The following is a 23,903-nucleotide window of genomic DNA, read 5'->3' as shown; positions in this document are numbered from 1 at the left end:
GTACATCGCTGTATTGTTGTTGCCTAGTTTTGATGGGTATGTTTTCTTTAGTAAATTGATGGTGTCCCCGAGTTACCTATTTATATTATAGTCCACTCACACAAAATAAATAAATAAAAATTTTATCAGTTTTTCTACGTCTGTATACTTCATTATTACCTCATCTATGCATCATCCATTTACACACTATTGTGTCTCACCTTCACAGTATTTTCTGTATTTTTTATTGTAACATTGTTATTGTTCTGGTCTAGTCCCCACTCTCTTCAAATCATCATCATCGTTTAACGTCCGCTTTCCATGCTAGCATGGGTTGGACGATTTGACTGAGGACTGGTGAACCAGATGGCTACACCAGGCTCCAATCTGATTTGGCAGAGTTTCTACAGCTGGGTGCTTTTACGTACCACCGGCACGAAGGCCAGTCAGGCGGTACTGGCAAAGGCCACGCTCAAAATGGTGTATTTTACGTGCCACCTGCACAGGAGCCAGTCTAGGGGCACTGTGTTAAATTTTCATTGCTTTTTTTTTCAACCTTCTATGTGGATGACAACACTGTTTGTTATTTATATGTGTATACTCCCACAAAAAGAATTCTTGATTTCTTTCTACATCTGTGTGTCTCATTATTTCCTTTCAAAAGTTCTTGTCCATACATCACATCATAACTGATGTTATGTATGGATATCCTTAATATTGTTTTTCTGCTCTTCCCCTTTTATTCTCTCATTCAATCTAGTCAAGCCCTATTTCTCTAATAACTGTCATTTACATTGTCCTTTTTACCTTATATTTTTTATTTCAGGTTTTGTGGTGACAATGAGATGGTATTGTGGAATTCAGTATATTTAAGGAACTTTACCAGATTTTGAAGAAAGAAAACTGGTATTATGAAGAATAGATTACAAGTAACACATCTATAACATCTTGAGGAAGTTGCATTAATGTTTGAATTAAGATTATAAGCACATTGTGATAGAGATATGTAACATGATCGAGCTAAATCAGAATCTAGTTGCTACACAGATACAAATTTTGTCTTTTGTATACCAGTAAAAAAACATTTATATAGTTTAATCCTTTATTAAAGAAAGTTTTTTTGGTTTTTCATACAAGTTAAAAAGCTTAAATGTTTTAAAATGAATAGTTAAGTAATTATCAAAAACAAATTTTGTTCTTGCATAATGATGTCCAGAAAGATAAGAAATTTTATCAGGGCATAATCTCTTGTAAAACTTTATCCTACATCAGTAATTTGACCAAGCATAAATGTATCTATACTGGTGAAAAGTTATACTGTTTTGATATTTGTGGAAGAGTGTCCTCTCAGCAAAGTCATTTGACTACACACAAATATATTCATTTATGTGAGAAACCATATCAATGCAATATCTGTGGAAAAATATTTGCTGCATTTGATAAATTAATGTTTGGCTATGAAAATGGTATTTGTGGTAAGCATATTTTAGAATATCCATTAAATAGACACAATCCTATTTACACAAGTGAAAAGCCATGCTATTTTAATACTTGTAGGAAAACATTCTTTTGAAGAGGTAACATGACTAATCACAGAGGTGCTCAGGGTAGTGAGAATCCATACTCTTGTGATATCTGTGGGAAAACATTCTCTGGCAGTAGTGCATTAACTAGACACATACGCATACACACTGGTGATAACCCATACCACTGTGATATCTGTGGTAAAAGATTCTGTGTCAGTAATAGATTAACTCAGCACATCCGCATGCACACTGGTGAGAAACCATACCACTGTGATATTTGTGGAAAAAGATTCTCTGGCAAGAGTAATTTATCTAGACACATACGCATGCACACAGGTGACAATCCATACCACTGTGAAATCTGTGGTAAAACCTTCTCGGTGAATACTCATCTAACTCAACATGTACGCATACACACTGGTGAGAAACCATATCACTGTGATATATGTGATAAAACATTCACTCAGAATGGTCATTTAATTCAACATGTACGTATTCACACAGGTGAAAATCCATTTCACTGTGATACCTGTGGTAAATCCTTCTCTCAGAAAGGTCATTTAACACTCCATGTACGTGGTCACACAGGTGAAAGACCATACACTTGTGATATTTGTGGTAAATCATATGCTGACAATCAGAATTTAAATCGTCACAAACCTGTTCACACAGGTGTAAAACCATATCATTGTGATATTTGTGGTAAAACTTACTCTGAGAGTAGGAGTTTGACTAATCATAAAAAAAAGGCACATGGACAGCAAGCAATAAAAGAATTAATCTGAAGAAGTTTTATGAACTGTTACCTCATGAAGACAAAAGGGAATTTCTATGGGACAGATAATACAAAGGAATTTTTTGGAAAATGGACAAATATAAACTGGAGATTTTCTTTTTTCTCACACATTCTACATGATGATAGAACTGAAGCATGGAAGGTAATTGTAAATAAGAAGCAGTGCATAGTGTTATAATAAAAGAATCTCTCCACTACATGGTTATTACATTTTTCAATGATTCATTTTGGATTAACTTTAGTATCTAGTTTGCTTACACAGACATTTGTCATCATTTTAATGCTATGAATTGTTCTATTTTGTGACTGATGTATTTCTCTGTCTTTTAATTAAAGTTTTAATAATCTACAAAAACTATTTCATCATTTGTTTCTGCAAGAATAAGTTTGTGTATTTAGAAGTAGGATGATTTGCTGTAAACTGTTAACTTTAATTGAAACATTCTGTCTTGCTGATTATTGCATGCAGAATGTTAAATAATATAAAAAGAAGAGATACAAATGGAGAAAGAAAATCTAAACGTGCTGACAAATATCTCTCAATGGGATTTGAGAAATACAATTTTGACTTATAGCATCACAGAGCACTGGATATTGTCAAATTGTAACATGTTAGAAGTAAGTGACTAATAGTACAGTTAGAGCAGGACTTGGAGCAAAGCAGTATACAATAGGTGAATAGGAGGATGAAGTTTGAAAAGCTAAGTGACCCTTTTAAGGATAGAAAGTAAAAGTGTGACACAGAAGAATGCATGTTACATTACTGTTGCTATCAGAATATGATTGATGAAGTTGAAGTGTTTAAATGTTATAAGTGTTAAAGGGTATGTCCATGTGAACTACATTGTCATTGGGGAGAAAAGTATGTCCAAATCGACATGGCATGTCAGTGTGATCATTATTAAGGTACTTATTGATCTAACTTAACAAACACCTCTCAGCCCTAACCCATAATTGTCTATCTTTGACCTTTTGGCTCCAGTTTGGTCATATAGCTACCTTTTAAAATTGTCCTACTCCATTAATTTCAGTGTACCACTGGAGTGCTTATATTTGTGTTCACCAGTCTGTCACCTGTTGACCTGCTTTGTAGATATCACACCTACTGTCATTATACAACTAGTCACTGAATTGTAGCATGTTATATTTTAATACTGTCGTGTATTCTATTATGTTATAATCCTCTATCTAAATTAGGGGTCAGCAAACTTATTTCATTGATCCCTCCATTGAATAGTTGATAACTTATTGACTCCTTTCATGTGAATTTGTAAGTATAATTAATAAAAATTTGATTTAAAAACAATAATTCCTTCCTTCCTTTTGTGCTATTACCCATTTTTAATAAATATTTAATGAAAATACTCAACAAAATTGAAAAATAAAAATCCAGTCATATTATATTGACATAGACGGGATGTATACTGTGAAATATGTTTGATGAATACTAGTAGTTATTGTATTGATATTTGGCTGGAAATTAGTGAGCTTTAACCTTAAATTATCATGCTTTTCTAGATTCAATTTGCTCATAATTCAACACCTTTAATGCTTAAAATCGTTTCAGGTGTTTATTGATCCTTTGGATTGCAACCTAGACTACATTACCCCTGGTCCAAATAGATAATTCTATTTCCATTGATTGAGAGATATCTATCATCTCTTTTTTTTCCAAATCATAACTCTGCTTCTCTTTTCATAGTTTTTGAATGCAATAATCTGAAAAATATCTTGTTTCAAATAAAGTAAACTGTTTACAACAAATCACCCTTCTTCTTCGAAATACACAAAAGTATTATTGAGGAATGAAACGATGAAATAACTAGTGAACACACATTGTCTGAAAGAAGTTGTTCTCAGTAGACAAAATACAATAGCAATTAGTATGTTCATGTTAGAATCTACTGGAGTGTATTAAGAATGAATATGTGCATCGTCATTTTGATTTTTGCAACTCAATTCAAAAATTGGGAAACTACAATCAGTCATAAAATACAACAGTTCATAGCATAAGAATGTGGACAAGTGAGATTCTTCCACTGGATATGGCTGTTAATGCCAGTGACGTCTAACTTCGGATATTTACAGCATGTTTACAAGATACAATGATGTGAAAGCTCTTAAAAAATGGAGGCATTAGAATAAATGGCAAATACCAGATTCATTGATAACAAAATGCTGATTTCTGAATCATTTTCAGGATTCATCATCATCATCATCATCATCACTGTTTTAACATTCATTTTTCCATGCCTGCATAAGTCAGATGGAATTTGTTAAGGCAGATTTTGTATGGCTAGATGTTCTTTCTGTTGCTAGTCCTCACTGGTTTCCAAGTAAGATAAGATTTCCTTTTGACCAGACATATTTTCATGGAAGATTGTAAGTGAGGGACACTGCTTGTATGATGGTGATGGTCATTTACAATTAATATGCAATGTCAAGGCTAGGAGACACACTCACATATATACATACAAGTTTCTTTTCAGTTTCTTTCTACCAAACCCACTTATACAAGGCTTTGGTGAGCTTGGGGCTATAGTAGAAGACAATTGCCAAAGGTGCCACTCACTTGGACTGAACCTGAAACCATGTGGTTGGGATGCAGATGTCTTAACCACACAATAAACAATTAACATGACGATTGTTACAGTATTCAAACCATGAGGTTGGGTTGATGTTAAACTATCCATCATGTAGTTTATCAGGGTGTACAGGACTGATGTAGCATCATTAACTTCCAGAAAGATGTGATTGGGAGAAGAAAATACAAGTGTCAAGTAATTACATCATAGATAGTTACATGTAAATTAGTACAAGAGACAGTCTGTAGTTAAAGAGGATATAGTTTGGTTTTTGTATTGGGTTGGCAACTAAGTTCCCACCATTTTTTTTTAAATCTAAATTTTTTAAAAGGTTTAATAAAAAATAACAACTAATTAATCAAGAATGTATTCACCCTTGTTGTTTACAACTTCTTCCCATCGTTCAACAAGATTTTCAATACCTTGTTGGTAGAAATCACCCGATGTCAACTCGAAAAATTGATCCAACCAAGCTCTCAATTTTGCATCAGTATTGAACGAAACTTCGCGCATAGCATTTGAAAGAGGTGGAAATCCGTTGGTGCCAAATCAGGAGAGTACAGCGGGTGTGACAGCTTTTGTATAGCCTGATGCCCTTCTTCTCACCAACCTTTACCTGTTTCCAAGTAAAGTAATATTTTCCCATGACCAAACATGTTTTCACAGAATGTTGGAAATGAATGACACTACTTGTATAACAGTGACACTCATTTACAACTATCATGTGATGTCAAGACAAAGCAACAAAAAATACAGACAAATAGATAGATAGATAATCTGGCTTCTTTCAGTTTGCATCTACTAAATTCACTCACAAAATTTTGGTTGGCCCAGGGCTATAATAGAAGACACTTATCGAAAGTGTGATGCAATGAGGATAAATTCAAAACCATGTATTTGAGAAGAAAAGTTTCAACTACACAGCCACACCTGCACCTCTATTCCTTGATTAATAACGTTTTCACCATAGTGCATAACTGATATTTGCAATAGATAAGCCAGTATAGACTAGAACCCAGAAGTGACTAGTTCCAAAAGATCAAACATCTGTACAACAGATTTATATCTGTGTAAGTATAACAAGGGAAAGGGAGAGAGAAAAAAAGGGCTTTTAAACATCTGCAGTGGAACTTTGTGAGTGACAGGTCGCAGTAATGTGACGAAAATTTTGACCCCTCTTAAAATAGAAAGAAAAGTGCAACTCTGAAATCATGAAATATACAATTACAGGGCAAAACTTCGATATAAGTAGGATCACCCAATTACAGCATAAGTACTCTATCTGTTTGATGATTGAGAACGTGCCAAGCGATCGTCTAGGTGTTGGGAGAAGCAGCTGCTATTTCTAGTGTTCTTCGGGTCGCGAGGATCGGATACCGCAGAACAGACTCGTGCAAAAGAAGGAAAACGAGGTAAGCCAATTACTTTTACTCGCACGCATACACCACAATAGACACTTGGAGAAATAAATTTCAGCTACACATTTTAATATTGGTGTACTGGTTAAGAGAAAGGAAGAAGAGAGAGAGATCCGTTTTTACGAAAGTACGGCTGAAGATTTGATTAAGTCTGCATGGAAGTATATCACTTGGGTTCTGTGAATCTGTAAAGATGGTTTATTGGACAGATAGTAAGTATATTGTGTCTATAGATCCATAGATCAAATTATCTCTCAATATTATAACACCAAATAATGAGAAAAAGATTAAAAAACAGTAAGTTGGTGTGTTTTCAGTAGCTAATTATTTCTAATGAAAACGTCTCTTGTAACAATCCACAATATGATGTTTTGATCGTGTGATGCGATTTACGTTCAGGTTTAATCTGTTTAAATGTAAACATTAGCAATATTCAGTTTTAGAAACTATTTAGCTAACATTATGCATGGTGACATTCCAGTATTTGTTAACTATCTGTGATAGATTGTTGCAATAATAACAAATTCTCTTTGTTTTGCTCTCTTAGATTTTAGTTTCGTTTCAATCGAATTAGCTCGCTGTCAGTCTCGATATATTTTGAACATTCAGTTTGTTTATAATTATATAGGTTTGTCTTGTATTTTGTGTTTATTCATTTTAATGAAACAACAACCTACCTTGAAGCGCAGAAGTGTTTTATACATCAAAAATATTAACCTTATTAGTAAAAATGTCTGTGAAAAGTGATTGAAAACATATTTGCTCTCCTTTATTTTTTGCATAAAAGTCATTGTATTTTTAATTTGTGCATTTTGGCAATCGCCTCTTGTGTATTACTGAATATGCCTGTTTTAAACTGGTTCTGTCATAAACTCCTCGAATATGAGATAGTAAATAAAAGACTCGCTTGACCCACGTTTCCTTCATCTGTTTTTAGCACCTAACTAAGTATATTTTGTTATTGTCATAAACAACAGAACTTACATTATACGTTTTCCCGGCATCTCTCTCTATTATGATGGTGTTTGCTGTCGTTTACTTTCTCTATCCAACATTTTTAATTAACTACCACTCCACTAAATCAAAAACGCAATGTTCAGGCATTACTGTCTTGTTTAGTACTTTCTATGGTAGAACTTGAATTTATCTAGTTTAATTAATGGAGGTGCACTGTACTTTTGAGGTTCCCTAGTTTTTTTGAGTGTATTTTCCCAACTAAATCGAAGCAGGCGCTGATAGTCAGTTTAGAAATGCCGTCCTCAGTCATTGTCAAACTTGTTACTAGTAAAATGTGAAAATGATAACGATGAAGTATTGCAACATATGTATTATTCAGTAACCTTATAAAGTTATTTCAAGGTGAAAATCAAATATCACATCACACTGACCATGTATGCATCATCAACATAATCATCATTTAACGTTCACGTTCCACACCGGCGTAGGTTGGACGATTTGATAGGATCCAACAGGTCTGAAGATTGTATCAGGCTGCAATGTCTGCTTTGCCATGGTTTTTACACTTCTTACCCTTCTTAACGTTAACCACTTCACAGCGTATTCTGGGTGCTTTTTCATGACTAGAGGGATCTCACAGCTCCACATCTCTGCTTGCTCATTTGCCTTTTTACAAAGTGAGAGGTATGAACAATAGTGATGAGAGGGATGAGTGATAAAAGTACACAGTATTCTGAGATGGGTACCAATTTTTGAGGTAATATGACTCAGATGGCAGAGAGGTGACAGAAGTCCAGACGTGTTTTCAAGGAAAATTGAAAACAGACAAAACTGCTTGTGTGATTGTGACATTTGTTTACAATTAGCATGCAATGTCAAGGAGACACACACACACATGCATGCTCACCCACTTGCATATAGATGCACACACATGTACACAGAGGCATGCATGCACAAATATAAAGCTGACTTTTTTTCAGTTTTTCCCTCTACCAAATTCACTGAAAAGGCTTTGATCAGCCCAGGGCTATAATAGATGATGCTTGCACTAAGTATAGTGGGACTGAACCTGAAACTACATGGTTGTGAAGTGAACTTAACCTCACAGTTATATCTATGGCTATATGCACACACACACACTAAGTCTTGTTGCCAGCTGAGTTGAGTATGCTTCACTGAGGAGGATTAATAAGACAAACATTTGTTACTTTCACCAGTTGGTTTCAAAGACCAACTCCACTCACATTTTTAATGCATTGTATTTCCTAAAAATTTTGATTTGCTGATCTTGTAGGTATTATCTCTCTTGCCTGATTTTAGATCTTTTAAGTAACCTTTTGAGAGAATTTTGTGTAACTTCAGGAACAATATTGGTTAACCAAACTTTTTCAACCCACTACTTTATATATGTATGCCTTTGCCATTTGTTAGTTCAATCAGCCTACCATCTTGTTTCTAAAGTCTTCATCCACACATTATATCATCCATTTACATTACAAAGCTAGAGTACTGCATCTTCCCTCTGTAGATATTTTCTTATTTTTATTATTCTGCCTATCAACCTCTCTTGATAATCTCTTCAGTTTAATAACCTCTACGTTAACTTTTCATTGTTTTTTTTGTACATTATTTTCTTGTTCTTTATTTTTCATTGTTCTTTACTTCAGAGTCTGTGTTAACATTGAGATGGGAATTGCTGATTCAAGAGATATCAAGAAATTTGTCTGATTTTAAAGACAGAAGACGCAGAAGAACTGTTTTTTAATCATTTGATTAACTGTTTTTATAACATTGGTTAAGTTCCTGTGAAATTGAAACCAAGTTTATAAAAAGATTATAGATTATACTCCTGTGATGTCTGTGGAAAAACATTCCCCAAAAGAGATACTATGACTAATTACAAAGGTACTCATATGGGTGAGAAACCATTCCACTGTGATGTCTGTGGGAAAACATTCTCTGGCAATAGCGCATTAAGTAAACATGTACGTGTGCACACTGGTGACAACCCATATCACTGTGATATCTGTGGTAAAACATTCTCTGAAAGTAGTAGATTAACCACACACATACGTATGCACACTGGTGAGAAACCATACCACTGTGATATTTGTGGAAAAAGATTCACTGATAAAAGTGGATTAACTAAACACATACGCATGCACACAGGTGAGAAACCATATCACTGTGACACCTGTGGTAAAACATTCTCTCAGAACGGTCATTTAACTCAACATATACGTATTCACACAGGTGAGAATCCTTTTCATTGTGATGAATGTGGGAAAACATTCTCTGTTAGAAGTAATTTGACTGTTCACAAACGTATACACACTGGTGAGAAACCATACCATTGTGATATTTGTGGTGAAACCTTCTCTGTGTGTAATAAGTTAACTAATCACAAACAAGTTCACACAGGAGATAAACCATTTTATTGTGATATCTGTGGAAAAACATTCTCAAACAATAGTATATTATCTAGACACCTACGCCTGCACACAGGTGACAACCCATACTGCTGTGATATCTGTGGAAAAACATTCTCAAACAATAGTACATTAACTAGGCATGTACGTGTGCACACAGGTGACAGCCCGTATCATTGTGAAATTTGTGGCAAAACATTCTCTCTGAATGGTCATTTAACTCAACATGTACGTATTCACACAGGTGAGAAACCATACCCCTGTGATATATGTGGCAAAACATTCTCTGCCAGCAGTGGATTAACTAAGCATATACGTATGCATACTGGTGAGAAACCATACCACTGTGATATCTGTGGGAAAACATTCTCTCAGCACGGTCATTTAATTCAACATGTGCGTGTTCACACTGGTGAGAATCCATTTCACTGTGATATCTGTGGTAAATCCTTCTCTCAAAAAGGTCATTTAACACTCCATGTACGTGGTCACACAGGTGAAAGACCATACAGCTGTGATATTTGTGGTAAATCATATGCTGACAATCAGAATTTAAATCGTCACAAACCTGTTCACACAGGTGTAAAACCGTATCATTGTGATATTTGTGGTAAAACTTACTCTGAGAGTAGGAGCTTGACTCATCATAAAGGAAAGGCACATGGACAATAAACAATAAAAGAATAGAATTATTTTGCAGACTTATCACAAATTATTATGTCATGAAGTCACAAGGGAATTTTTGTGATACAGATAATACAATGAAAATGGACAAAAATGATATTTTCATTAACATAAACTACACATTTTTTTTAAAAGATTTTTTCCAGAATGTTCTAAAACATGGTAATAGAACTGAATGTAAATTTACACTTATCATTTTACCCATTTATCAGGTTGAAAATTATTGTAAATATGAAGAAAATGAATGTTTTAGAATAAAACTTTATTTATATGTATAAACCTTTCTATACAATTATTAATGATTAAAAATATATGGTAGTTATATTTTTAAATGATTCACTTTATCTACTCTGGTTACACAGACATTTGTCATCATTATATATACACATATACATGCACACAAATAAATGCAAGCATGCACACACATAAATGCAAGCATGCACACACATAAATGCAAGCATGCACACACACACACACACACAGAGGATGGGCTGCATTTGCAATGCAAAATGGGAAGTAAAGTAAAATAAAATTTTTCTGTTAACTTGGTTATGTGATTAAAAAGCACTGGTTGACTAAATGCATTCGAAGTATATTTTGTAGGTAGAAACTGTGCTGCTAAAATCTGTTGTGGGTTTGTGCATGTAGTGTTTGTCTCTCGCTATTTAACAAACTGTGTTGTTTTGTTTATGCCCCTATAATGTACCAATTTGGCAAAAAGAGATTGATAGAATATGTATGAGACTTTAAAATATGTACTGTGGTTGATTTAATTGAGTAAATTCCTCAAGAGTATGTCTGAGCATAGCCTCAGTCTTGTGACGGAAACAAGTAAAAAATACCAAACAATAAAATGTATTTTGGAGTATTGCACAAAATATAGAGGGCAATGTATTTAAAATAGTTCCCAGATCACTGCTGAAATTTTATATCATTGCTAGAAGAGAGCGCCAAAAGCAAAAATGGCGGATTATACCAAGTGGAGAAAAACAGTGAAGATCTTGCTATTATGTGCAATAGAACATATCTATAGATTTAATAGCTATCACTATGTGTTATGATGAATACAAACAATATATCTATACACTGCATTTGTAAGCAACTGAGCACTCCCTCTAATTCAAACACACTGCTTATAAGCCTATTAATTTTAGAGGTAAAGGCAAACAGGCTCAATTAGTTTGCATATTTAACAGTTTGAATACAGAGTGAGTGCACAGTTACTGATCAATATTCCAACAAGAAAGAGATGTACATAGAATTCTTCCCTCTTTTTTCTGTTCATACCAAACTGTATAGATATATTACCTTTTTTTATATGTGCAGTAGGTTGGCAGGTTATGTAAGGTAAATTCCCACACCAGCGAAGCATAGACAATGGTGAAATAGCTAAGTAGATGAGGTGACAGTTTTGGTAATCAACATCATTATCATCATCAAAATTAAAAGTCTGTGTTCTATGCTGGTATAAATTGGACAGTTTGACAGGATCTGATGGGTCCAAAAGCTGCATCGTGCTCCAGTATATGTTTTGGTATGGTTCCTATGGCTGGATTCCCTTCCTAATGTCAACCACTTACAGCATGTACTTAGTACTATTTTCATGGCACTAGCACTAGTGTGGTTACCCTGCATTCTCCATTCCTTTGGCTGAGCTGGCAGGACTTCAGTAGAGAGGGAGGCAGCTTCATGCTATAGGATGAAGGGACCAGAACAGAACAGGTTTCTTGCTGTTGAAAAGTTACACAGCTACTCACATTATAGAAGAGAGGATGGGAGTGGCCAGAGTAGAGCTGGAAAGAGATAAAATGAAGTTAGAGTTGACCATCAAGATACAAGGTGAACAGAAGTGGATTGACATAGGAGACCATGAATTGTGAGTGGGTAGAAGCTGTAAGAGTGTAAAGATGAGAAGAGATGGGTAGGTCAGAGGGGTGACCAGTGATGGAAAAAGTGGGTAACACTGAATGATACAAAGAAACTAAGTTAAATTGTAGATATGAAGTGTATTGGAATATGCCTTGCCAATAGAAAGAAATTTGTAATTACTGTTTAAGTAGAGAATGACAAAGGATATACTGTAAAACTATACTTATGTCAACCACAATACCACGGAGGGCCAGATGTGTCCAAAATGTAATGGCCATATTTATGATAATTTTGTTGTGCAAATGGGCTGGAAAAATGTATTTGTAATGGATTCACATGTGTGTTCAGATGTAGAGGTGGTTAGTAAAACAAGTGACAAAAAGAGAGAAGGTTTACAGTTTCATCAAGGAATGCTGAAATGTTCAGACCATGAGTTGTGGTTGATGTGAAAGTACTTCATAGATTATGAGGTTGTTGAAGTTATCTTCGAAAATGACAGAGGTTGCATCATTGTCATCATTAACTGCCAGAAAGGTAAAAGAGGCAGTAGGAAAAGAAAGTACAAATATATATATGATATATATGTATATATGATATAACATATATATATATATATGAATATGTATAGATATTTTGGGCCTTACAGAGCCAATGACTGAGACCTTTGGCATTATGTTGTGCTTGAGAAGAAGACCCATCAAGCCGACCAAATTGCAGTCGCGGCAGATACCGCAAATGTCATGCAAATGGCACCCGTGCCAGTGGCATGTAAAAGCACCCATTACACTCTTGGAGTGGTTGGCGTTAGGAGGGCATCCAGCCGTAGAAAACCATGCCAAATCAGACTGGAGTCTAGCCTTCCAACTTACCAGTCCTGGTCAAACTGTCCAACCCATGTCAGCATGGACAACTGACATCATCGGTGTATCTCAAGTAACATTGCTAGAATAGAGTAAGATAACAGGGTAACACCATTAGTAGGAAGGTAAAGGAGGAGGGTAAAATAAAACAATACAATAAAAAGTAGAGTATGAGGAGGTTTGATTTTCCATTAGTTTTATTTACAATATATACAAAGGTGTGGTATGTTACTCTTTGCAGCCATCTTATGCGGTGTGAATTCATCGTTCTCCGTTACATGGGCCCATTGCCTCAGGAGATGCGACAAGCAGATTAGCCTAGAGGCCCAGCCAGTGAAGTGTGCTCTGCAAGCGGGCCGCAGTGGGAAAAGAGATCGAACCTCGTGGTTTCTTCCCTTTATATAGTTTGCCATTGCGAGCCTCATTGTGAGCTCGCCCATGGCAAATGGATGCAGGTGAGGTCTTGCTCCAGTCTTGGAGATGGCAATGGCTGCCGCAAGATCTCACCCAATATGGCGCTGACTGCTTGTGCCGCTACAAATCCTAATGAAAATGAAAGTCATCAACATTAATGAAAATTACTCTCAAAATGAGGAAGGGTGAGAACTCTTAAACAAGCACAATTCAATGCGTTCATCTGTTGCAGGCATATCAGCTTCTATTCTAATAAGCATATATCCATCTCCTCTGCTCCCTAAAATGTCTCACTACCTGTGTACTGTGTAAGCTTCTGTTAGTTCACTTCTAGCTTAAAATAGAATAACTATTTGAACAAATTTTCTATAATTCACAATAAAACTTTAGTGACATTTTGTAACTGTTGAAGACAGAAGTCACTTATCAAATGTGGGGTCGGAATGTGAGTCAGTGGAACAGATGAATGATATTTTCAACAGCAAATTCCTTGAGAATAAAACCAAAATTGGCAATAAGTATATAAAGAGTTTTTAATGTTAGATGTTTCTTATACAACTTCATTCGTATCGTCAGTTTCCTGTGTGCTTACATGTAAAACGAAAATAATTTAACTCATTAACTGATATCGATTTTTCTTCACCCTGCAGAATTTTTAAGATAACTAAGTTAATATGCACAACTTAACTATATTGTTTATCATTCTTAGTAAATTAAATGTTATCACTGATCGAAATGTAACAGTCTTTATATTTAGATTATATAGAAAGGGAATTTTATGTACAGTGTTTCCTGCATCAATATACTGATTATTATTGTGGAAAATAATTTTTAAAAAACGATTTTACGAAAGTACGGCTCATGAATTAATGTCATTTAGTTTTGTTTAAAAGAATATCAGTTTGTTTTGCTATCCGTCAAGTTTGTTTTGTCAGAGGTAGAAATAGTGACTGAAAATGTATCACCAGACCGATATAGTTGGAAAGAAAACAGTAAGTTGATGTATTGTTAGTCGCCAATTATTGAATATGATATTTTAGTATTTCTAGTGCAGAATCCTTTGTTTTAACAAACCACAATATATAAACACCTCACGATGATGAGGTGTTGTTTACATTCAGGTGTAATCTCTATTTACAAGTGAAACATCAGTGATGCTCACTTTTAGAAGCCATTTACCAGTACGGTAACATTAAAGTATTTGTTATTAATTGTAACATATTTTCCATTGGTTTTTCTCTCTCTCTCTCTCTCTCCTGATTTTTGTTGCAATCACATCAGTTTGTAGTCAGTGTTCATATATTTTGGATATCTGAGTAGTTTCTCTTCTGACGATCAGTATGAATACATACGTTTACTTTTTGTTCAGTGTGCTTATTAAATTCACTTTAATATATGGCAGTAAAATGTAATTAAAGACATTTATTTTTTGTCGTTATTTGTAGTTCCTTTTCTCTTTAATCTCTGATCACATGTGCATTTCGTAACATATTCTTTTACCTGTTTCAGTTATTAGACTGCGGCCGTGCAGGAAACCGCCTGGAAGAATTTTTAGTCGAACGAATCGACATCTGTACTTGTTTTCTTTTTTAAGCTTGGTATTTATTTTATCGGAATCTTTTCCCCACCCGTTAATTACCAGGACGTAAACACACCAACAATGGTTGTTGGGGACAAACACAGATACATAGATATATACGTACATATAAAGTAAACAAAAATGATATTCAAAATATACGACAGCTGTTTCAGTAGAATTTTATTAATGCATTCATTGAAGATTACATCATAACACATAATAGACAATCATCAAGTAAAATTGTTAACAGGTGAGATTTCTTACATCGATCTGAACAAATCTAACGTCTGTTGGATCAGTGGTTCATTGAAACTTAACCCTGTCACGCCGTATTCCTGCTATTGCAGGAATAGGTTAAATGTTATCTCTGCCATATTCTCAGTAATGGACAACACACGCAGAGAAATAAGATGCAGCCAATTCTATCCTTTAGTTAGCCTCCAATCATTACTCTTGAGCTATGTATGGAACTATTAATTTCTGTACTCAGGGGCCCAGGTGGAAGGTAAAGTTTAACACTGGTGCCCAGGTCTGAGAGGGTTAACTTTTGAATATAAAGGATAATTAGAGGTTATGGCTTAAAACAGGCCAATAAGAAACAAAGAGATCAAACACCCATACTTTGGAGTATATCTCTATGCATATGTATATATATATATATAAAAGGGCATTACTATAGAAGAATGCCTCACGCTAAAACTACCATAATATAGTAATGCCCTTATATAAATATAAATAAATATATTCTAGTGGAATAAATGATGGATTTTTTCCCTTATGAGTTTTTTCACGCTAACTACTTGATAAAATTCTTATAAAAGATTTTATCCTATTGGATTAATTATATATATACGTGTGTCTGTGTATCTATTGTGCGTAAATTGGAGAGATTAGGGCAAAAGTTGATGACAGTTTTATGTTTTCTGTCTGCTAGGAACCATGTAAATTATCTCTTTTAACTGAGAAAATGCCTGCTTAGTTTTGATGACCATTTAATTACGACTTATGGCTACAATATGTTTCTGGATTCTTAAACTATTTCAACATGAGTAATTCAGATAGGTGAATTTAAATAGTATGGTTGTTTGATCCCTTTGTTTCTTATTTACCCACACCTAATTATTCTATATATTCAAATGTTAAGTTTGAATGAGTTACTGATCCTAGTAATGTTGGATTTGTCCAGATCAATGTAAGAAATCTCACCTGTTTAAAATTTTACCTGATGATTGTGAGTTTTATGTAAGACATGATCCTATTAATAAAATTCAACCAAATCAGCTGTTGTAAATTTTAAATACCATTTGTGTTTATTTTTTATACCTAGACCACAGTAAGGACCAACCGCTGAGTCGGATCAATAGTTTAAATTGGATTTGGTACATGCAGAGCTACAGTATCCTACCAACATTTGATGTCTTTGTTGTTGTTTACTTCACTGTAAGCACTATGTTATTGTGCCTAGTCATTTCTGGCATCCTACATATCAATGAGCTTAGTTTCTAATGAATCTTTATAACTAATTTCTGTATACCAAATCCACTCATAAAGCTTTTGTCAGCCAGGTGCTATGCTATGGGACTGGACTAGAACCATGTGATTGGGAAGCAAACTTCTTACCACACAGCCATGCCTGCATCTATTAATAGAGAATAATTCAATGAAAATCTATTAAGTTTTATATCTTTTAGCATACATTCACTTATACTTTATCAATGTAATGTACAATTTCATTGTTGCACACAACATATCACCTGTTCCTTCATGTTTCCCAAGCATTATTCTGATAATCATCATCATCATCGGAATATATAATATGCATTCCAATGTCCTGAGTGGTCCTAGAGTATTAGGCTAGCTCTACAATGACTGCACTCTTCTAGTTATGACTGTTTATTGAATACAGCCAGGTACAACTGCATATATAGTGAACAATACTGCATCAGTAGTTTAACTAGTAATGATTAAGTTTTCTACTAAAACACTGTTCAAACAACCACAGCAATTCTTTGTCAACAGATATGGATACAAATACCAAAGATAAAAGATAATATTTGTAACATTTTTATTTTCTTTTTCTGGCATCTCCAGATTTTAATGCCTTAGGTGATCACTTTGCTTGTTTAATGTGTAGCGATGGTCTTACCAATCTCTAGTCTCCAGTAACATTTCTCTGACCACCTCTCCATATCTTTAAGTGCACAATACCCAAGAGACCAGAAGAAATTCGATATATTCAGTTCAAAAACCAGACATGTCATAATTGAGACCACTCTTTAGTTGCCTCAAAGACATGACAACCTCTCGGTGTCATGATAAAACTCACCCAGTGCACTTTATAAGTTGGTTCTGTTAGGACAGGAGAAAAGTATGAGTAAGACATGATCCTCTAACCCCATCTAGAAGAGCAGTGACTCGAAAGAAGAATTGACTCAAACCATGATAGCCTGTCTGTTCTATGCCATCATGGAAAATAGATGCAATTGATGGTGGTGGTGGTGATGAGGATGAGGATGAAATATTGTGTTGTGCAGTGTTTATCTAAATATAGTCATTGTCACATGATACTTTATTTTCAAAAGTTGTATCCAACTGAACAGCCAAACTATTACTATTGAACTGTCACCCTTTTAATAGACCATATTCCATGCAAACATCCAAATTGCCTGCAATAATATCAACCCACCTGGAAAATGAATTGCTTTGATTCCTTTTGTTATTTATTAACAGTGTTTCACAGCCGGTTGTTGGTATCTTCTGAATTTACAATAGTAATGAGAATTGGTTTGTTAACATAAATTTATATGTCTTATTAAGATATTATAATTACACTTTGGCTGAAAAAATATCTCTGAGATATTTGTGCTAAGATATTGTTTCAGACTAATATGGCTATATCAGTAATGTAAATTACAAAAGAAGACTGAAACAGATGTGTCTCTATTTTCCTACACAACCCAATGTATAAATTTGTTCATATACTTAGATTTTTCCATTTTTACTCCAGTATGCTTTGCTAATGAGGCCATAATAAGATCAAAATATACCAGGAGTTGTTGCCTATACATGCCATAATTAATAAAATTATATTAGTCATTGATTAATATTGTTTTATTCTCATTTAATAATCATTTCTAGTTATAGTTTTTTTTTAGTGTTTCTTGCATCAAATGTGATAGAACTAACTGAATTATTACTTTTCATCCAGATCTATGTTCATAAATTATCTATTTGTAAATACATCTATGAAAAAACAACCTACTCTTCTTTCTACACTAGCATATTTATTATCTCCTTTCCAAATATCACATCTTCCATTTACACATATTCATACTATTGTGCCTTTCTTCTGTACATATCATTTCAGTATCTCTAGTCAAGATTTACCTTCAAAATAACCTTTGTGTCAACTTTCCATTGTCCTTTTCACCTTATATTATTTATTTCAGGGTTTGTGGCAACATTGCCAATTCACGAAATTTGTCAGATTTTGAACACTGAAGACTGACATGATCAAAAATACAAGTAACTATTCTCTGTAACCTAAAGCAGCAATGAAGTTTATAAACAAATTATAATAAAAAAATAATTTCAAAAAATGAAGTTTCTCTTGGTTTATCTAGGTGTCTCTTAAGAACTGAAGTCAGTTTACTGGTGCCTTTTAATTCCAAGAATGGACTCTAGGAAAAAACAAAAACTGTCCAAATAAAATATCATGAAACTGTTTCTTTATGACTGAGACATCATCAGTCTTTATCAGATATCACTTTTTAGTTCAAAAGAAAATACATTGCAACTTCAGTATTTATTAAGAGGATTCATGCAATTTATTAATATTCTCCATGGAGGTATTTGATAACAGAATATTTTAGAATATTTGTGTAGTAATTATGGAGAATAAACTGGGTGAGAGTCAGGCTTGTGATCAAACAGAGCCTGAATCCAGTGACATATCTTATCAGACATATGAAGATACAGAGAAGGTATCATATTACTTTGACAATGATATGAAAACATTCGCACAATCTGATACCTTATTTAAGCAAAAATTACTTCATACAAGCTCAAAGCTTAAATATTTAAAAATTTATAGTAAAACAATTGCTAAAACCAGCTCTTTGTCTTTGCATAAAAATGTTCAGAAAGATAAGAAAATTTACCAATGCATAATCTGTGACAAAACTTTCTTTGACAGCAGTAATTTGACCAAGCATAAGCGTATTCATACAGGTGAAAAACCATACCACTGTGATATTTGTGGGAGAGCATTCTCTCAGCAAGGTCATTTGACTACACATAAGTATACTCACTCAGGTGAAAAACCATATCATTGTGATATCTGTGGCAAAAGATTCTCTCAAAGTGATAAATTAATTCTTCACAAACGAACTCACACAGGAGAGAAACCATATCAATGTGGTATTTGTGCTAAAACATTTTCACGAAGGTCTTATCTGAAAAGACACAAATACATTCACACAAGGGAAAAACCATATAGCTGTGATGTCTGTGGGAAAACATTCTCTCAGAGAGGCAATATGACTGTTCACAAACGTACTCATACTGGTGAGAAGCCATACCACTGTGATATATGTGAGAAAACATTCTCGGAATATAATAAATTGACTCGTCACAAACAGGTTCACACAGGAGAGAAACCATACCACTGTGATGTCTGTAGGAAAACATTCTCTGAGAGTACTGGATTAACTAGACATATACGCATGCACACTGGTGAGAAACCATACCACTGTGATATATGTGGGAAAACATTCTCTCAGAATGGTCATTTAACTCAACATGTTCGTATTCACACTGGTGAAAATCCATACCACTGTCATATCTGTAGTAAAACATTTTCTCAGAGAGGTCATTTAAAACTTCATGTACGTGGTCACACAGGTGAAAGACCATTCAGCTGTGATATTTGTGGTAAGGCATATGCTGATAATCAAAGTTTAACCCGTCACAAACCTGTTCATGTACGCAAATAAGAAACATCATGAAATCAAGACAAAATATCCATTAAATATGGTAGCTTTACTTATAAATCAAATGTCATGGAACATCATGAAAATTAGCTGAAAGTAAAGTTTATATAATGTTCTATTACTTGAAGTATTTGAGAATATTTTGTAACATTTTAAAGAAAATTATGTCTCAGTGTTGTAATATTTACTATTGTTAACTTTCTATAACACTGTTTTATCAGATACCAACCAAAATGTTTATTTGGTTGAGAAAAGTTTCAATAAAATATTCACACACAATATATTAAAATTAATTTCATTGATTTATGTTTCCTTATTGTGTTGTTTTTATGTCTGTCAAACTTGAAAAATCTCATGTTTGAGAAATTTCTGGTGTCAGGTTCTCTCAAATTGGATATTTTATTTTATTTTTTTTTGTTTTTTCCAGGATATCCTGGAAAATGTTAAATAAAATTGATGTGATAATGGAACTGAATGTAGATTTATGTTTGTCAATGTATCTGGTTTAATGTCAGTCAAAAATGAGGTGTTCAAATATTTTATAATTAAATTTTATATAAATGTGTAAAATTGTTCACTATTTACTTTGGATTAACATCAAACTTAATTTGGTTACACAGACATTTGTCACTATGTTTATTGATGCTGCGAACAGTTGACAGTTGTATTTTGTGTGAATTATTTTTGTGATTTAAAACTTTTGTTATCATATATTTCTGTTGAAATACATTGCCTTTGTTTCAGTTGATTTTGAAAATAAAAAAAAAATTAGTAAAATAACTTTGTCATTATTAAGCTGGTGTTTGAAACAAATTGATATGAAATTTTGATGGAAAGTTTTAATTTAGATCACTTTAAAACATGAAGTTTGAGTCATGGAACCAGGAGCAGTCTCAGGTAGGTTGGTGTCAAAAGAGTTAAGATTAAAACTGTAATAATCTATGAAAGCTATTTCATCTGTTCTGCAAAAGTAATTTTGTGTAGTTGGAAGAATGAGTTACTCTAAAAGTCCAACTTTAATTAGAATGACCTCCCTTTCATTCAAAATATTGAAGAATATGATAGCAAAAAATATAAATTATGAGGAGAGCCATGACTAACTGAAATGTTGATATTTGAAAGATACAGAATATAGTGTATATGTAGGCATTCATCAAGGTTTATTATTATCAATAACAGACTTCAGATATGGTTACAATATATGATGTCCCTATATGTTGATAATTTAATTCACTGTTTAGGTCAGGTTGGAGGTGATCTAAGGATCAGTGGCCTTATTAGCTTGTGGTGATGACTGCGGTATCAACAATTAGTAACTGCACAAGCATGCAGGTTCAAGCAAACTAGCAACATCCATGGAAGTCCCACAGTTATGTTTGAAAACTGAAAGACTGAAGTTTACAGAGACCTATGAAGTATATAATTTCTTTTGAAACTGCATTCTTTGCTGTGATGTTTGTTTCTTGAAGTAGAGTAAAGTTTCAAAGTTATTTTCTAAAAAGTATAAATCATCTTTGAAAATTATATTTGTTATACGCATCTCAATTTATCTTTCTTGTGATTTCTTATTTCTATTTTTACATCCTGAAGTAAATATACACTAGGAAGTGTTATATATAATTGTCTGTTAGAAAATATTAGTTCACTTCTCTTTGTCTTTCCATTGTGACTAAAATTATTAAAAATATGTTCAAGGAATAATAAGCAAACACTTTAAATAATCTTAACTATGTAACTATGCAATGAAATCAAAGATGTTAATTCTACTATTGTATGACTATGTTGATAATGCTTTAATAAAATTTTGATATATTGCACATCTTGCCTTTCATATCAAATAAGGGCATAAGACTGGACTTGAACATACACTCCCCTTGAATGAAGTATAGCAGCTGTCCTACAGTGAATTCTTAAAAAAACTTTACACATACACATGCATGCACACTTGACACATACATATATATTTATGTATGTATTTATTTCACATTGAAATAATTTGCAAATAATTTAAATGCTGTTTATAACAGTCGGCCACCTCATTGATTTTGTTCCATAGTTTAATAGAAATATAAATTTTTGTGTGCATATTAGATTATGTCTTTGATTTTATTTCATAGTTAAGCAAAACATACATCAACCCGAGCAGAATGATATTACAGATAAGATTTACAGATTAGTAATCTGTGTGTGTATCCATTCATGTGAGTTTGTATAAAATGTACGCATCCACAAAGTTCTGTATAAACTGTGTCCACATATATGATGTGATGACCCAGCTAATGCAATCCATTGGAACAGAATTAACCTACATAGTTTAGGTTTCAACTTTTCGAGTGTGGTTGATGCCAGTACCACTTGACTGGCTCCCATGCCAGTGGTATATAAAAAGCACCTACTACACTCTTGGAGTGGTTGGCATTAGGAAGGGCATCCAGCTGTAGAAACCTAGCCAGAACAGATTGGAGCCTGGGCAGCCTCCTGGCTTGCCAGTCCTCAGTCAAACCGTCCAACCCATGCTAGCATGGAAGACGGACATTAAACGATGATGATGATGATGATATATATATAATATAATATATTGCTGTACCACTGAAATTTAGGTAAACAAAGTGTATTACATAAAAGATAATGTGTGTGAGTGAGAGAGAGAGAGAACGAGAGTGTCACTTACACATACATGCAAAAAAATACATGATGTGCACCTTCACTCACTCTTTCTCTCTCTCCCACGCACACAAAAATGAAACACATTAGTTATGATTTTAGTTTCGGTGCCAAAAATTGAGAAGGGAAAATGATTTCTTTTTTCTTCTGAAACCTCTGCAATCTAGGATTAATATATCCAGTGATTTTAAGAGGTATGAAAAAGATATTTTGTTTGAATATTATACTTTTACTTGTTTCACACACACACACACACACACAAGTACTAACGTTTTTTCAGGAGAATTTTGTATCATTCTTTATCTCTCCTGCCCAGACTTCGTTACCACCACTTTCTCTACCTTCAGCATTTTCACTTATTCTATTCAATCTTCCCCCATATCCCGGAATCATTGGAATTTTTTGTTTTTCATTGACTGAATTCCGGTGACCAAATTTGCTACAAAACCCTTCGTCACCCACTGACTATCTCTTTCTCTCTCACTCTCTCTCTTTCTCCCCACACAAAAACAAAACAAATTTCGGCGCCAAAAATTGCAAAAAGAAAATCTATTTTTGGCGCCGAAATGTGTTTCATTTTTGTGTGGAGAGAGAGAGAGTGAATGAGTGGGTGACGAAGTTTATTTACCTAAACATTGAATGGGTAACAATCTATCATAATTATATATATGATCATCATCACCATCATCGTTTAACGTCTGCTTTCCATTCTGGCATGGGTTGAACGGTTTGACTGAGGAGTGGCAAGCCAGGAAAATCTATTCGGGATTATTATATATATTTTATCTAGTGATTTTAAGAGGTAGGAAAAAGATATTTTGTTAATATTTTACTCCATTTCACTCATATATACAAAAACTCTAACGTGTTTTTTTAAAGATGAATTTACTGTCTACCTCTCCACACTTCGTTACCACTAACTTCTCTAACCTCTACATCTTCACTTATTCATTTCAAACTTCTTTGAATTTTCAATCTAATGTAATCCACACTCTCTCGAAAACGTATTTCTGCAAAATGTTATCTAAAATTATGGGTAAAGAAAGAAATAGCAAAAAATATTTGAAAATGGTGGTGAACTTTCCGAGGATTCCACCCCACCTCGTTTTCCGGACCCCCAAAAGAGTTTTGTGACATATTAGGAGGTCACCG

At 33.9% G+C, this 23,903-nt stretch overlaps 3 protein-coding genes across 3 annotated transcripts in view; all 3 read left to right on the top strand.

Moving 5' to 3' along the window:
• Positions 1-2,498, top strand: part of LOC106881322 (zinc finger protein 239) — a 4,047-nt gene extending 1,549 nt beyond the window's left edge. Inside the window, exon 2 of the mRNA XM_014931667.2 lies at positions 806-2,498. Coding sequence (XP_014787153.2) covers positions 1,562-2,290 — 729 coding nt within the window. The 5' untranslated portion in view covers positions 806-1,561 and the 3' untranslated portion in view covers positions 2,291-2,498. The remainder of the gene's footprint in view (positions 1-805) is intronic.
• Positions 2,499-6,296: 3,798 nt separating this feature from the next.
• LOC128248339 (zinc finger protein 135-like) lies at positions 6,297-11,182 on the top strand. The gene is made up of 2 exons (XM_052969347.1): positions 6,297-6,516; positions 8,929-11,182. Exon 2 carries the CDS (start codon positions 9,151-9,153, stop codon positions 10,360-10,362), a length of 1,212 nt encoding a protein of 403 aa, XP_052825307.1. The 5' UTR covers positions 6,297-6,516; positions 8,929-9,150; the 3' UTR covers positions 10,363-11,182.
• Positions 11,183-12,943: 1,761 nt separating this feature from the next.
• LOC128248338 (zinc finger protein 239-like) lies at positions 12,944-20,967 on the top strand. Its single transcript, XM_052969346.1, has 2 exons — positions 12,944-14,509; positions 18,546-20,967. Exon 2 carries the CDS (start codon positions 18,987-18,989, stop codon positions 20,088-20,090), a length of 1,104 nt encoding a protein of 367 aa, XP_052825306.1. The 5' UTR covers positions 12,944-14,509; positions 18,546-18,986; the 3' UTR covers positions 20,091-20,967.
• The last annotated feature ends 2,936 nt before the right edge of the window (positions 20,968-23,903 follow it).

This window comes from Octopus bimaculoides, chromosome 7 (genome assembly GCF_001194135.2).
Source record: "Octopus bimaculoides isolate UCB-OBI-ISO-001 chromosome 7, ASM119413v2, whole genome shotgun sequence".
In the NCBI taxonomy this organism is placed as follows: Eukaryota; Metazoa; Mollusca; class Cephalopoda; order Octopoda; family Octopodidae; genus Octopus; species Octopus bimaculoides.
This window is presented reverse-complemented; position numbering and strand designations above follow the sequence as displayed.

Excerpts from the sequence above, each read along its gene's own strand:
- LOC128248338 (XM_052969346.1), top strand. The coding sequence starts at position 18,987 with ATGGAGAATAAACTGGGTGAGAGTCAGGCTTGTGATCAAACAGAGCCT.
- LOC128248339 (XM_052969347.1), top strand. The coding sequence starts at position 9,151 with ATGACTAATTACAAAGGTACTCATATGGGTGAGAAACCATTCCACTGT.